We start from the raw sequence: 16,874 nt of genomic DNA, 5'->3' as shown, positions 1-16,874 counted from the left end.
TTGGAACAAAGGACAATGACTGCAAGGGGTGTGAGTGATTGCTGGACCCAGGCTAAAAGGAGATTAGCCTGTAAAAGGGAGCATTCTGGAACTGGTGAGGATTTTATCTTTATTCAGTTTGATAAGGCCTAGATTTGCGCTTTTTATTTTATTTTGCTTGGTGACTTACTTTGTTCTGTCTGTTACTACTTGGAACCACTTTAATCCTACTTTCTGTATTTAATAAAATCACTTTTTACTTATTAGTTAATTCAGAGAATGTATTAATACCTAGCGGAGCAAACAACTGTGCATATCTCTCTATCAGTGTTACAGAGGGTGAACAGTTTATGAGTTTACTCTGTATAAGTTTTATACAGGGTAAAACAGATTTATTTGGATTTAGACCCCATTGGGAGTTGGGCATCTGAGTGATAAAGACAAGAATGCTTCTGTTAGCTGCTTTCAGGTAAACCTCCAGCTTTGGGGTAAGTAATTCAGACCCTGGATCTCTGTTGGAACAGACAGGTGGGTCTGGCTCAGCAAGATAGGGTGCTAGAGTCTTGAGCTGGCAGGGAAAGCAGGGATAGTAGTAGTCTTGGCACATCAGGTGGCAGCTCCCAAGAGGGTTTCTGTGATCCAACCCGTCAGACTGGGTACATGTCACCTCAGGATGGAATGCAGAGAGAAAATTTCTTGACACCTTAAATGACTGCTTCTTGGAGAAGCTGGTCCTGCAACCCACCAGAGGAGAGGCAATTTTTGATTTAGTCCTAAGTGGAGCACAGGATCTGGTCCAAGAGGTGACCATAGCTGGACTGCTTGGTAATAGTGACCATAATATAATTAAATTTAATATTCCTGTGGCAGGAGAAACACCACAGGGGCCCAACACTATATCATTTAATTTCAGAAAGGGGAACTACACAAAAATGAGGTTAATTAAACGAAATGGAAGGGTACAGTGCCAAAAGTGAAATCTCTCCAAGTTGCGTGGAAACTTTTTAAAGACACTATAATAGAGGCTCAACTTTTGTGTGTACCTCAAATTAAAAAACATAGTAAGAGAACCAAAAAAGAGCCACAGTGGCTAAACAACAAAGTAAAAGAATCAAAGTAAAAGATGTGAGGGAGATTCCCAAACCTGAGCCATTCTTTTTAGGGGACAGATCTGAGGAACTGTCTCAGATTGAGGTATCATTAGAGGAGGTTTTGGCACAAATTGATAAATTAAACAGCAATAAGTCACCAGGACTAGATGGTATTCACCCAAGAGTTCTGAAGAAACTCAAATGTGAAACTGCAGAACTACTAACTATAGTCTGTCCTCCACTTTTAAGAACACTTTCACTGTATATTTAACAAAACGCAAAGAAGGTACCTGTCATAAACAGATAGTTAAGGGTTAATGTCTCTTTTACCTGTAAAGGGTTAACAAACAGGGAACCAAACACGTGACCAGGGGACCAATCAGGAGACAAGATACTTTCAAATTTTGGTGGAGGGAAGCCTTTGATTGTGTTTTTTGGGTTTTGCTTTGTTCTCTCTGGGCTCTGAGAGTGACCACACGTACCTACAGGCTCTCTAACCTTCTATTCCAATTTTGTGAGTACAAAAGTAGAAAGGCGGTATAGTCTTTTTATTTGTTTTCCTTTATTTGCAAATGTGTAGTTTGCTGGAAGTATTTTAAATTGTATTTTGCTGGGGGGGAGGCTTCTTTCTAGTGTCTATAAGCTGACAGACCCTGTAATATTCCATCTTGAATTTACAGTGATTTTCTTTATTCTTTTTTCTTTTATTAAAAGTTTTGCTTTTAAGACCTGTCTGATTTTTCCCCTTGTTGCGGCTCAAGGAAATTGAGTCTGTACTTAACAGCGAAGGAGAAGGGAGGGGGAGAGAAAGGGGGGGGAACCCACCTGATTTCTCTGTGTTGTGATTCAAGGAGTTTGAATCACAGTGATCTCCTAGTGTACCCAGGGCAGGAAAGATCTGGGAGGAAGAAAGGAGAAGGGGGAATCCCTTTGTTTAAATTCACGGAGCTTGAATCTGTATCTCTCTCCAGGAGCCCAGGGAGGGAACACCTGGAAGGGAGGAGGGGGAAGGAAAATGGTTTATTCCCCTTTATTGTGAGACTCAAGGAATTTGGGTCTTGGGGGTCCCCAGGGAAGGTTTTGGGGGAGACCAGAGTTTATCAGGCACTCTACTCTAAGTCCTGATTGGTGGCAGCACTACAGGCTCTAAGCTGGTAATTAAGCTTAGGGGAATTCATGCTAGTACCCATATTTTGGACGCTAAGGTTCAGAATTGGGAATTATACTATGACAGTACCAACGTGAGATTTCTAAAGATAGCTACAGCATTTGACTCAAGGTTTAAGCATCTGAAGTGCCTTCCAAAATCCGAGAGGGACGAGATGTGGAGCATGCTTTCAGAAGTCTTAAAAGAGCAACACTCTGATGTGGAAACTACAGAACCCAAACCACCAAAACAGAAAATCAACCTTCTGCTGGTGGCAGATGATGAAAATGAGCATGCATCGGTCCGCTCTGCTTTTGATCGTTATCAAGCAGAACCTGTCATCAGCATGGAAAGTCCCCTGGAATGGTGGTTGAAGATGAAGGGACATATGAATCATTAGCACATCTGGCTCATAAGTATCTTGTGACCCCAGCTACAACATTGCCATGCAAACGCCTGTTCTCGCTTTCAGGTGACACTGTACACAAGAAGCAGGCACCATTATATTTCCTGCAAATTGTAACCAAATTTGTTTGTGGCTGCAGTAGGAGTAATTGGCTGCAGCAGGACTGAGTGGACTTGTAGGATCTAAAGTTTTACATTGTTTTATTTTTAATGCATTTTTTTTTGTACATAATTATACAGGACTTGTATGAGGTACATTGAAAAATACTATTTGTTTTTTACAGTGCAAATATGTGTAAAATAAACAAATATTAAGTGAGCATGGTATACTGTGTTCTGTGTTGTAACTAAAATCAATATACTTGAAAATGTAGAAATCAAAACATATTTAAATAAATGGTATTCTATTATTGTTTAACAGTGCAATTGTGTAATTAATTGCGATTAATTTTTTTAATCGCTTGACAGCCCTAGTGCAAGCACATTGAAATCCTTCCAGATCGGCAAGGGAAGAAGTGAACATGGTCTTAAATGCCATTCACAATTCGGGTCCCCCAACGATTTAGTGGATGCCATGCGCTACCCTGGATAAACACCGACAGACAGACCATTTTCACTCACATCACAGCAATAGTTTGATCTCTAGCTCTGCAGGGGGAAAAACAGGCTAGGAACTTTTTGAAAAATAGTTATTTTTTTCAGGGCTAAGAATTCCAGAAACCCCAGCTCAGATCAAACTAAATATGGGTCAATGTAGCTAGGGGGCATGGCCTCGCTCCTTGACGGATGGATAGAGAGCTATGACCGCCTTACACGTGGTGGAGAATTCGGGCATCACCCGCCCCGTGAAACAGAGGAGGGGGACTGCCATTGTGCCTAGACAACAACCCACCCGAATGCAGCCATGGAGCTCAAGCAATTGATGAAATGGGGGCCAAAATCCAACAGCAATAGCAGCAACTATTTCAGAAGCTGGGGACCCAGCAGCAGCAGCTGCTCCGGGAGTTGGGGGCCCAGCAGCAGGACCAGCAGAGGCAATGTTTTCAACAAGTGTCCGCCCTGCCACCCCACGCCCCCGGCCCTGGAGGAGGAGGAGCAGCAGCCCTGGCGGCCCCCACGCTGCCACTACATATCACAAAAATGGGTCCGGAAGATGACTCTGAAGAGTTTTTGATTACTTTTGAGAGAGTTGCCTTGGCAGCTGGGTGGGTCCTGGAACAATGGGACATGCTCTTGGCCCCATATCTGACAGAAGCTGCCCAGGCTGCCTATCAGAGTCTTCCTTATGAGGAGGTCCGTGACTATAGAGCAGTCAAGATCACTATCTTGGATACTCTGGACATCACCCTCCAAAAAACTGTCAGCATAGATTTTGGGGAAAGACATATCTGCCAGAGATGCAACCTGGCATCATAGCCCAGGAGCTTATGGATGTCTGCTGGCGATGGGTCCAACCGAATCAGCACACGGACACCGAATTCGCCAAGCAGGTGGCGTTCAAACAGTTCATACACATCCTCCCACCCTGAGGGAGGGCAAGGGTCCTGTGGCACCAGCTCCTCACCCTGAAGGTGGCCGTCGGCCTCATGGAGGACTCGTTAGCCACCGAGGCCCTCCTGACCGTGAGAAAACCCAACTGCAATCCACAACCCTCCCAGCACTGGGCCAGAAGATGGCCCCCATCGCAATGGTTTATCTGGTTCTACCCTGAAGCCCCATGGTACACTTACTGTGACGGACTCAGACCAGAAGGATATAAGAGGGTAGTGGAAGGCAGGTATATCAGCCTCAGAATGAGCAGGTCCCTGTTCCCTGGATAGCCAAACAAGAGCTTCTCCAGGCCAATCAAGACACCTGATGCCAATTTAACCAGTTAAGGTCATTAGGCTAATGTTGGCACCTGACCTCAATTAACTAATAAAGGATCAGTTAAGGCTGTTAGGCTAATGGAGACAGCTGGAACCAATTAAGGTCCCATTTACACTGCTTTAAAAACTCTCCTTTCCAGTTCTCTCGAGAGGAGCCCAGATGAATGGAGCCAGAGGAGAGGAAGCATTACTGAACTCTGAAGGGTGAAGCTTGGAAAAGGGGACCACGGGGAAGTGGCCCAGGGAATCAAAGCAGCATCAGTGGAGGAGGGAAGCTGCTCACAGCTGCCATCATTAGGGTCCCTGGGCTGGAACCCGGAGTAGAGGGCGGGCCCAGATTCCCCCCTTCCCCCCACATGATCTACAGAGATCCCTTTGAAAGGGAAAAACAGACTTTGGTCCAGGCAGGAGACCAAATGGTGCCTACGGAACTCTAAGGAGCAATAGAGACTGTGGGTATTCTACCTTCCCACCTCCCATATCAGCCTGTGATGAAAATAGCTCAATAAGCTGTAACCTTTGCCTCCATACTGGGAAAGGGAGGTCATATTGAGGGCCTTAGCAAGCTTCTGAGGCCACTGTATCTGCCAGGAAGCACGGGACCCACCAATACAGGCTCAGAGCTTTGTCACACTACCAACTGTGATGGAGAATGAAGGACCTCATCGAGAACCCCCTGAGTGCCCTCAGAAGAGATGAGTCTTTGTGCAGTAACTGAGGTTCTTTGAAATGTAAATCCTTGTGGGTGCGCTCTCCCACTCTCGCACCTGCTGCAGTGATTAACTAGCACTGTGGGCCCGCGCTCCCCAGTTCCTTCTCTACCACAAAGGACTAAATTAGAACTCTGAAGTAGAGGGGAGGAGGGTGGGTAGTGGAGCACCTACAGGGTAAGTAAGAGAAAGTTACTCGCCTTGTAGTAACTGAGGTTCTTCGAGACGAGTGTCCCTGTGGGTGCCCCACTCCAGATGATGGTGCGTCCTGGCGCCGTTGATTGGAGATCTTCGGTAGCACTGCCTGGTTGGGACACGTGCCCTCAGCTGCTGTCTCGCAGCATAGTTAGGGTCTGCCTGAATGCACACGTCCCACATCCCCCTCAGTTCCTTCTCTACCATGGAGTTATCTGATTAGTACTCCAAAGTAGTTACTATCACATGGGATACCACGGCAGCGTTACACAGCGTGATCATCAGCATCTGGGAGGATGAAAACATACCACAGGACCTCCATGACGCTACTATTGTCTCTCTTTTCAAGAACAAAGGCAGCAAAAAGCAGAATGTGGAAATTATAGAGGCATATCCCTCCTTTCCGTTGGAGGGGAAATCATCACCCGCATCATCTTGAACCGCCTAATAGCCAATATTTCCAAGGCAAATATACCTGAAAGTCAATGTGGTTTTCGACCTGGCCGGAGCACAGTCGACATGTTGTTTGCTGTCAGACAAATACAAGAGAAGTGCATTGAACAGAACATGCACCTGTATGCTGTCTTCATAGGTCTGACAAAGACGTTTGATACCATCAACAGGGAAGCCCTTTGGACTATTCTAACACGACTTGGCTGCCCAAGAAAATTTGTCCAGATTATATGCCTTTTTCATGACAGCATGATAGGCAAAGTATTGTCTGATGGAGCCACATCTGCCCCCTTCAACATCACCAATGGTGTGAAACAAGGATGTGTTCTCGCTCTTGTCTTATTTAACCTGTTCTTTGCATGCGTCCTCAACCATGCAATGAAAGATCTGGATCGAGGTATATATTTGAAATACCAGCACGATGGTTCATTTTTTGACCTCTGTCACCTGAATGCAAAGACTAAGACAGTGCAGAAACTCTTTCTTGAGGCACTCTTTGCCGACGACTGTGCCCTCATGGCTCACACTGAAAATGATCTTCAGCACATTGTCAATAAGTTTGCCAAGGCCTCACAACTCTTCGGACTAACTATTAGCCTCGGAAAGACAAAAGTTCTCCATCAACCTGTGCCTGGATCAAATGCTTCTGTCTCAAGTATCTCCATTGATGGCACTCAGCTTAAAGTAGTGGAGAACTTTAAATACCTGGGCAGTGTCATATCCAGTGATGGATCACTGGATAATGAGATCAACGCATGAATATCCAAAGCAAGCCAGGCACTTGGCTATCTGCATGTCTAAGTTTTAAACCACCACAGCATCCGGATGTCAACAAAACTGCTTATGTACAGAGCGGCTATTCTTTCATCTCTTTTGTACTGGTGTGAAATATGGACACTATATAGGAGTCACATCAAGCAGTCGAAGCATTCCATATGCGTTGCCTCCGCAACATCATGAAGATCCGCTGGCAAGACAAAGTGCCCAATCTTGAGGTCCTCGAGAGAGCCCAGATGACAAACATCGAAATGATGATCATGAAGTCACAGCTACGTTGGACCGGTAGCAGCATGGATGCCAACAGATGTTAGCAGCATGGATGGCAACAGAATCCCCTGCCAGCTTCTCTATGGTGAGCTCTCCCAGGGCATCCGGCATATAGGTCGTCCACGAAAACGTTACAAGGACACCATCAAAGCCAATCTGCAGTAAAGCAGTATCAAACCCAGGGACCTTGAGGACGCCGCCAGTGACAGAACACAGTGGCGTGCAACAGTCAGAAATACCTGCATCGCCTTTGAGGAAGACCGTTGCCGGCGTCTACAAGAGGCATGCGAACAACATCATAAAGCACCAGCAGTGCACAACCCACTGACTGTGAACTTCCCATACACCATCTGCAGCCAAATATGCACCTCTAGAATTGACTTGTATAGCCATCAGAGGGCACACCATGAGACCAACAATAGATGATTTGCTCAGATTTGTCATCATCAGATCGATGGACTACCAAGGAAGGAACTCCAAAGTAGAGGGGAGGAGGGTGGGTAGTGGAGCACCCACAGGGACACACATCTCAAAGAACCTCAGTTACTGCAAGGTGAGTAACTTTCTCTTCTTCTTCGAGTGTTGTCCCTGTGGGTGCTCCACTCCAGGTGAATGTGAAGCAGTACCTACTATGATTGGTGGGATTTTGGAGTTGCAGCAGTAATAACGGTAGACAGTACTGTATGGCCCACTATGGCATCTGCCGTGGTACCCCATGTGATGGCATGTTTGGCGAATGTGTGGTCAGATGTCCACGTGGCCACCTTGCATATGTTTGTAATAGGTATGTTGTGGAGGAAGGCAATTGATGTTGACATTGCTTGAGTAGAATGAGTTCTGACGCTCTCTGGTCGTTGAACATACTGGGTCTGGTAGCAGGATCTGATGCAGTCTGAGATCCACTTGGAGAGTCGTTGCTTAGAGATAGCATCATCCTTTGATCTCTCGGTAGTAGAAACAAATAGCCTAGGGGATTTACGAAATGGCTTAGTTCTGTCAAGATAGAATGCAAAAGCCCGTTGGACATCGAGCGTATGTAATGCCTGCTTCCCTCTGGGTTGTATGAGGCTTGGGATAGAATACTGGTAAGTGTATCGGCTGGTTAAGGTAGAAGGTAGACACCACTTTGGGGAGGAATTTGGGGTGGGGTCGCATAGTAACCTTTGGAGAAAATGTTGTAGGGAGGGTAGGCCATCAGGGCACTTATTTCACCAACCCTTTTCGTTGACGCTGGCTAGATCATAGGGCTCAGTGGGTAGTGATCAATGGCTCCATGTCTAGTTGGCAGCCAGTTTCAAGCGGAGTGCCCCAAGGGTCAGTCCTGGGGCCAGTTTTGTTCAATATCTTCATTAATTTGATCTGGAGGATGGCGCGGACTGCACCTTCAGCAAGTTTGCAGATGACACTAAACTGGGAATGGTAGATACTCTGGAGGGTAGGGATAGGATGCAGAGGGACCTAGACAAATTAGAGGGTTTGGGCCAAAAGAAACCTGATGAGGTTCAACAAGGACAAGTGCAGAGTCCTGCACTTAGGACGGAAGAATCCCATGCACTGCTACAGACTAGGGACCGAGTGGCTAAGCAGCAGTTCTGCAGAAAAGGACCTAAGGGCTACATTGGACGAGAAGCTGGATATGAGTCGACAGTGTGCCCTTGTTGCCAAGAATGCTAACGGCATTTTGGGCTGTATAAGTAGGGGCATTGCCAGCAGATTGAGGGACGTGATCACTCATAAGAACATAAGAACGGCCGTACCAGGTCAGACCAAAGATCCATATAGCCCAGTATCTGTCTACCGTCAGTGGCCAATGCCAGGTGCCCCAGAGGGAGTGAACCTAACAGGCAATGATCAAATGATCTCTCTCCTGCCATCCATCTCCATCCTCTGACAAACAGAGGCTAGGGACACCATTCCTTACTCATCGTGGCTAATAGCCATTTATGGACTTAACCACCATGAGTTTATCCAGTTCTCTTTTAAATGCTCTTATAGTCCTAGCCTTCACAACCTCCTCAGGTAAGGAGTTCCACAAGTTCACTGTGCGCTGCGTGACTAACTTCTTCCTTTTGTTTGTTTTAAACCTGCTGCCTATTCATTTCATTTGGTGACCCCTAGATCTTGTATTATGGGAATAAGTAAATAACTTTTCCTTATCCACTTTCTCCACATCATTCATTATTTTATATACCTCTATCATATCCCCCCTTAGTCTCCTCTTTTCCAAGCTGAAGAGTCCTAGCCTCTTTAATCTTTCCTCATATGATCCAAGGTCACTCATGGCATGCAATCTCTTCATGGAAAGATAGGCTCTTGCTGTAGTGGAATGAAGGATTGCTCCTATTAAGTCTATGGACCTTGTGGGGATCAAAGTGGACTTCTCGTTGTTGACATAGATTCCCGGGGAAGATAGTAGACAGAATAGGAATAGGGTCACTGACTGAACTTCTCTGCTGGATCTGCCTGTCAGGAGCCAGTCGTCATATGGAAAGATAGTAAGCCATTTCTTTTCATCCAAGCCACCACCACTGAAAGGACTTTTGTAAAGACCCTGGGTGCTGTAGCTAGTCCGAATGGGACTGTGATTGTCAGTGGTCTTGCCCAATGAGGAACTGTCTGCGAGATAGATAAATGTCCATGTGACCATAAGCATCTTACATGTCAAGAGCCAAAAACCATATGCCTTATTCCAGAGAGGGGATTATTGATGCCAGTGTGATGATGCAGAATTCTGATTTTCAGATGAATACATTTAGTTGGTGTAGGTCAAGAATTGGTCTCTATCCCCCATTCTTTTGGGGACCAGGAAATATGTGGAGTAGAATCCCTTCCTTTGATGTTGGGATGGCACTGGTTACAAGTATATCCTGATTCTGGTATGTATATCCTGGTTCATCAAAAAATGTCATGTAAGGTATCAAAGGAAAGCCAGTTTCACACAGTTGTGAGTAGCATTGTAAAATTATATACCACTACTATCTCGGGTCTTATGTATCTATATTGGAAGTATGCTCTTGGATAATAAACTTATGATTGTTTTCACTATAAATATACCTCAGTGCTGTGGTTTTGTATAAGGAGCTAATCCTGAGTTGAACCGTTCAAACTGTGTACACAGTTCCCTTGGGGACAGCAGACCTGATATTTCTGTGAATGTTCAGTCGATAAAGGGCTGATCATAACAGGGAAACTCATCAAAGAGGCTCGGGGACTGAGGATACATCTGTTGTTACTTGCAAGGCAAAGCAGGGGCTGGCATAACCCAGAGGCGATTGTCTAGGTGGCTAACTGACTGGAGACATCAGGGAGCTGACTCCCAGTGAAGCACAAGCAAGTCTCCCTCTCACTGGAGGCAGAAGGTAACAAGGTGACTCAGCCTTAGGCACCCTGAGAACCATCACAACCGTACACCACCCCAACCTTCCAGACTGGCCATCAGCACCCAAGGATTGACTGCTGTATGTTCATCTATTAGCATTGGTTCAGGGATAATAAACTTAAACCTGCTCCGAAGCCTGGTGGAATTTTGTCATTGGCTAAAGCTGACTTTGTACAGATTTAATGTGCACTGCTAAGAAAATGCCTAGCAGTTCCCAGATGTATCAACATTACTAGCATGAAACCTTAACATAAAACAAGACAGATCAAACAATAAGATATTTGAATGTCGGAAGCCAGTGATTGCTATTGTGCAGCACATGAGATTCAAGGTCTTTGTTGACATTATTACCTGGTCAGCGTGGGGTAAGTAGAAGAATATCCGTCATTAGCAGAATTAATCAGCTCTGGGACCCCAACACTGGAGATGTCTTCCACAGCTTTCAAGATGTTGTCTGTGTGCTCCATATATACACTGAACCCAAACATCAGGATAGCAAGTCAGTACATGTTATGCAGGGGCAGGACAGTAGCTTCCATTACAAAGCCCATTCCTGACCTCCCTCTATCTTGTAACTTTGGCATAGAAAACTGGTTAGGCCTGAAGATTGCAAGATTTAGTCTGATTGCAGAGAATGTTCCTGTAAAGTCTGAGGAAAATTCATCAAACTGTCCCTGAGTTACATTTCATTGAAAATCATTGACTTGAACCTGTACCTTTCTCCCTAGCTCATCAATGGCTAGTTATAGTCTCCCCTGCCACCACCTTCCAGAGAGTTAGAATTCCTTAAACTGACATGGCAGCTACACCTGAAGAAATAGGTTGCAATTAAGCAAAAATATTAACAACTATTTGCTGTGGTTAGTTTTGGGTCAGTCCTGCTCCCGCTGATCTCAATTAGAGCTTTTTACCATTGTCTTTAATAGAAGCAGAATCAGACACTACGCTATAGCCCATTTACACTGCAGAATGCATATATACACATGCATACACATGCACATGCATGTGTGTTGGACTGTACTGACAAATTCAGTGTAGAAAAAACATAAGGCTTGAGGGTCTTTCTATAGCTGAGGTCTAACAGAGTTCTTCCTTTAACTCAAGTGGTAGAGGCCTGTGTTTCTGGAACTATAGGTACAGAGTTCTAGGCCTGGCTCTGCAGGTGTATAGTTTAATGCAGAGAGCTGGATGCCTCTCCATAGTTAAGGTTGCAACCGTGGTATCAATATAAGGCTGCTTTTGATCCCCTACTAATTAAAAATAAACTTCTTCATACTTTCATATTTGTAGGTCCAGTTTCACAGACACCTTGAGAAAGCTTTGATGATATTAACATCCTTTTGAAAGTAAAAGATTTTAAAATGGCTGCTTTTGAAACTCCATTTTCCAATAAGCAGTTGCACAAACATCAGTCTCCAGACACAGTTTGCACATGCTGTAGGATTACTGTTTGCTTCCTACCTTATTTGTCTTGGAGGGGGTGGGGGGAGGAAATGTTATGAAAACTGTTCAAATCTGTTTTTCAAGAACTGTTTATATTCTTTACTGTCCCCTCAGGCCTGACAAGGCTTCCTGGAAAAGCATTTCAGCATGTTTCACACTGGATACTCTAAAACAATGGTGGGCAAACTTTGCACCTGAGGGCCACATCTGGGTGAGGAAATTGCATGCAGGGCCATGAACATATGGCTGGAGCAGGTTGGGGTGTGGGACGAAGCGGGGTATGGGAGGGAGTGCGATGTGCAGGAAGGGGCTCAGAGCAAGGGGCTGGGGCAGAGGAGGGCTGAAGGGTGTATGAAAGGGCTCTAGGAGGAGGTTGGGGTGCAGAAGGGGGTGCAGAGTGCAGGGGGGGCTCAGAGCAGGAGGTTGGGATACAGGAGGGGAGTGAGGTGCAGGAGGGGGCTCAGGGCAGGGGATTGGGGTGCAGGAAGGGTGCAGCAGGGGGTTGGGGTGCAGGTGCAGGAGGGGGCTCAGGGCAGGGGGTTGGGGTGCAGGAAGGGTGCGGGTGCAGCAGAGGATTGTGGTGCAGGCAGCGTGCAGCAGGGGGCTCAGGGCAGGGGGTTGAGGTGCCAGGTGCAGGAGGGGGTTGGGGTGCGGGCTCCAGCCCAGCGCCGCTTACCTGGAGCGCGTCTAAGGTGGCAGTGGAGCATACCAGGGCCAGGGCAGGCTCTCTGCCTGTCCTGGCCCCGCGTCGTTCCCAGAAGCCCCCGGCACCACTTCCTTGCAGGAGGGGGAGGAAAGAGGGCTCCACGTGCTGCCCTCGCCTATGGGTACCTCCCTCGAAGTTCACATTGGCCATGGTTCCCCGTTCCCGGCCAATGCGAACTGCAGGAGGTGTTGCCTGCAGGCAAGGGCAGCACGTGGAGCCCTCTGCTCACTTTCCGCCCCAGGGGCCGCAGAGACCTGGTGCCAGCCGCTTCCAGGAGTGATGCGGAGCCTGCAGCGCCACAGGGGTGGCGATCCCGTGGGCCAGATCCAAAGCCCTGATGGGCTGGATCCAGCCCACAGGCTGTAGTTTGCCTACCCCGCTCTAAAAGAACGCCTTGGTTTGATCTAGCCAGAATATCTGAACAGACATTGAGAGAAAAACTGTTTATGAAGAGAGTTTGCTCTCAGAAACCAAGTTACTGCACAGAAGCAAAGAATGCTTACCAGAGCAGAGTGTGCAGCGCATCACTGAACTGGCTACCCTTCTCTCGCATGCCACTGGGCTGCGTCCATGACTGGCAGAGGAACTGTTTAGCAAGTGAAGCTGTCAAAGATAAGTAATAAGTTGAAGAGGGACCTGGATGTGTTTTGTCTCACTGAGAATACAAGCATCCAAGACAATTTTTTTCTCCCTCATACAAATGCAGGATAGCCAAATGCTTCTGGCTAATTACAATGTAATTCCACTTCAAGCAGATCCTATGTTCTCCATACAGGTGCCTCCCAAAGTGCTAAAGCTGAGGGAGTTGGGAAAGGCATATTCCTTAGAGATCATTGCCACACTAATGAGATTTATACACATGTCTAGTGAGCTCTTGGCCTGGCACAGCGATTCTTCTAATTTCTTGAGTTCCTCCTGCTTCCTGTGATAATACAGCATCATCTGTTTTTGCTCTTCATTACTTATCACAGGTTCAAGTGATGGGGCACCTTGTCCTTTTTTCTGTACCTTGACAATGATTTTGTTTTTTTCATTTTTGCCCACAAAGTCTGAAAGTTTGTTTGTTCTTTTTAACTCCTTTGCTGCCCACCACAATTGTGCTTCAGACAATTTTGGGGGGAGAGATAGTTCAGTGGTTTGAGCATTGGCCTGCTAAACTCAGGGTTGTGAGTTCAATCCTTGAGGGGGCCATTTAGGGATCGGGGCAAAAATCTGTCTGGGGATTGGTCCTGCTTTGAGCAGGGGGTTGGACTAGATGACCTCCTGAGGTCCCTTCCAACCCTGATATTCTATGATGTTATTCTTATCAGAGTCACTCTCTCTTTGTCCATCCATGTCTGACAATGCTACAACAGGTTTCCTTTCCTCCCTCTGGTTTGTGGAGCTAGAGACCAGTTTTTCCCTGCTGCTGGGGCTAAGTGCCACCACCCTGCGAAACCAAAAATGAAGTTTTCCAATGCTGACATACAAGTATTAACTCAAATGTTAGTTTACCAGTGACAGGTGAACTTTCCCTTTGGACACAACCTTTTAATGTTAATTTGAACTGGCAAATTTACAGTTTAGAGTTTTGTAATCAGAAATAATTGTCTTTCTCCAAAGGCTGCATCTGCTTCTCTGACATAAGGAAAGGAAATGATCAGGTAAGAGTAAATTTTTCATTAGGGGACTACAGAACCCAGACACAGACCACACCCCGAGATGCTCTTGTGTCTCCGGCATGAGCCACCTTTACCCTTTCCTGTTTTTAATGTTTATCTTTTAGTATGTGTTCACGTTTTCCAGTAGTAAGGGGAGCCATGGTTAGGGCACGTCTGGACATTCTGGGTATGTGCCTGTCACAGGGCGCATGCTTAGCCCATAATGTATATGAGTGTGTTAAGAGCTTCTCTGTGGTGTGTAATGCACTGGTGACATACTCTAGACCAGGGGTCGGCAACCTTTCAGAAGTGGTGTGCCAAGTCTTCATTTATTAACTCTAATTTAAGGTTTTGTATGCCAGTAATACATTTTAACGTTATTAGAAGGTATCTTTCTATAAATCTATAATATATAACTAAACTATTGTTGCATGTAAAGTAAATAAGGTTTAAAAATGTTTAAGAAGCTTCATTTTAAATTAAATTAAATTAAAATGCAGAGCCCCCGAGACCGGTGACCAGTGTGAGTGCCACTGAAAATCCCATAGGTTGCCTACCCCTGCTCTAGACAGAGAAACAGATTCATCTGACTGCAGCTGGTACGCCTGGCTGGACCACCCAGCAGGGAGTGAGATTTTACTTACTTGCAGTATTGTAGCCTAGGATCATATAGTTAGGTCCTATTGTTATTTTCAATAACTTGTTAAAACCCGCTAGGTCTCTCTCAAACTTGACTGAATTGCTCTAGGAGCAGGGCAGTTTGTAACACTACCCAGGGCAGACAGTTCACCCCTACTTCATCCCAGGGAAAGGATGTAAGTAGGTACAATTCTGAATAGTTTTGTGGATCTGAGACATTGCTAGAATGCAACACTTTACAGCTGAGAGAGGAGCCTGCAAACTTGCACTTTTAGCTTTAGCAATATCTGGTGAACATGGAAAATAAGGCCAGCAAGCTTCCTTTCATATTCCTTGGAAGAAGATCTCTCAGCCCATGTGGCTGCTGTCCCCATTAGCAAGTGAACTCTAATCAGCTTGCAAGAGCTGCTCCTCTTGCTTTGTTAGGACTTGTCTATAGTTTTTCTATCACTTTACTGTATAGTGTCAGGAACAGAAATAGTTAAAGTGGAATAGTCCCAATTGGGATGCAGTTATACCACTATAGTTTATTTTCATTAATTTATGTGAATAAGCTATACTGTTACAAGCACCTTTATAGTGGTACAATTGTGCCGACACTAGTGATTGTACCAATTTACTTTTATCAGCAAAATTACCCCCCTAACCAAAATAGTTCAGTCAGGACTAAAACGGTATGTAGAACAGGCTTAAGTTAAACTTGTTAAATGCTTCTTCTCAGCCATCTTGCCTTTGAGCCTTCATTTCTCCTGACTGAAGAATGATTTAAAAAAAACAAAAAACAAAAAACCTAATGGAGCTGTACTCTGTTTTTTTACATGACTGACATATAACAAAGCAGGTGGTAAAGAGCTTCCAATACATTTAGCATTATTCATGTTAGTGAGTTTTCTAGACGGCCTGGTGACAAGCCAAAGCATTACAGATAAAGGACGGCATGAGACCCTGTCCAGGAAAAGAGGTTCTGCATACATTACCTATTTTATCTTTTTTCCAGCTGGCCACAGGTTTTTCAGCAATGACATTCAGGAGCTGAGTGAGGGTGAGTGCACACTGGAAATTGGGAATGCTGTGCTGGAAATTCAGCAAGTAGTGAAAACTCTCGCTGTGGGTGACAGGAAAGAAAAGGGATGAAGACATTGCAGATATGTCACATATATAGACAGAAAGAGAGGAAGTGCCAGCCCAGATCAGACCCTGAGATCCTGCTAGCCTGGCATCCCATCTTCATTGATGATCAGCACCAGATGCCTCATTACAGTAACTCCTCGCTTAACGTTGTAGTTATATTCCTGAAAAATGCTACTTTAAGCAAACCACTGTTAAGCAAATCCAATTTCACCATAAGAATTAATGTACATGGGAGGGGGGGTGTCCAGGGAATTTTTTTTGCCAGACGAAAGACTAGATAGATAGATATCACTCACACACACACACACACACACACACACACAAAGTTTTAAACAAACAATTTAATACTGTACACAGCAATGATGATTGTGAAGCTTGGTTTAAGTGTTGAAGTTAGAGAGTGGAAGAGGGTGGGATATTTCCCAGGGAATGCCTTACTGCTAAATGATGAACTACCACTCAGCTGAGCCCTCAAACTCTACAAGGCAGCATGAATGGAAGGAGGAGAGACAGCATGGCAGAGAGAGACAGACACACACACACACACACTATGTATGTGTGAGAGAGACACACACTGCCCCTTTAAGTATGCTGATTCCACTCTAAGTACACTGCTTTTTAAGTAGATCAGCAAGCTGAGACAGCAGCTGCTGCCAGCAAGCTATCCTCTGTCCTGAGCCCTGTCGTGTGTCCCCCCACTCTGTGGAGATGTGGTAAAGGAGCAGAAGGCAGGAGCTGGGGGGAGGGAGACCCCCTGACATTAGCACCACTCTTCCCCTCATTGCACAGCAAGCAGGAGGCTCCCGGGAGCAGCTCCAAGGCAGAGGACAGGAGCAGCACACGGTGGAGGGGGAGGGACAGCTGAACTGCCTGGCAATTGATAGCCTGCTGGGTAGCTGCTGCACAGGGAACTTAGGGGAGATGATGGGGGGCTGCCGGTCCATTCTGGTTCCAAGCCCCCACAAGCTAGCTCCATTCTTTGGCAAGGAAGGGAGCAGAGACAAAAATCTACATCTTAGCAAAGAAACAACATGAAGTTTC

General features: G+C 45.7%; 1 protein-coding gene across 3 annotated transcripts in view; it reads right to left on the bottom strand.

The window, feature by feature from the left end:
- FANCD2 (FA complementation group D2) overlaps positions 1–16,874 on the bottom strand; it is a 158,656-nt gene that overhangs the window by 37,344 nt on the left and 104,438 nt on the right. For all 3 annotated transcript variants that reach the window (XM_050959975.1, XM_050959976.1, XM_050959977.1), the window contains 3 exons: positions 15,680–15,807; positions 12,927–13,026; positions 10,626–10,748 (listed from right to left, as the gene is read on the bottom strand). In XM_050959975.1, coding sequence (XP_050815932.1) covers positions 10,626–10,748; positions 12,927–13,026; positions 15,680–15,807 — 351 coding nt within the window. The remainder of the gene's footprint in view (positions 1–10,625; positions 10,749–12,926; positions 13,027–15,679; positions 15,808–16,874) is intronic.

The sequence above is a fragment of the Gopherus flavomarginatus genome, chromosome 6, assembly GCF_025201925.1.
Source record: "Gopherus flavomarginatus isolate rGopFla2 chromosome 6, rGopFla2.mat.asm, whole genome shotgun sequence".
Classification (NCBI taxonomy): Eukaryota; Metazoa; Chordata; order Testudines; family Testudinidae; genus Gopherus; species Gopherus flavomarginatus.
This window is presented reverse-complemented; position numbering and strand designations above follow the sequence as displayed.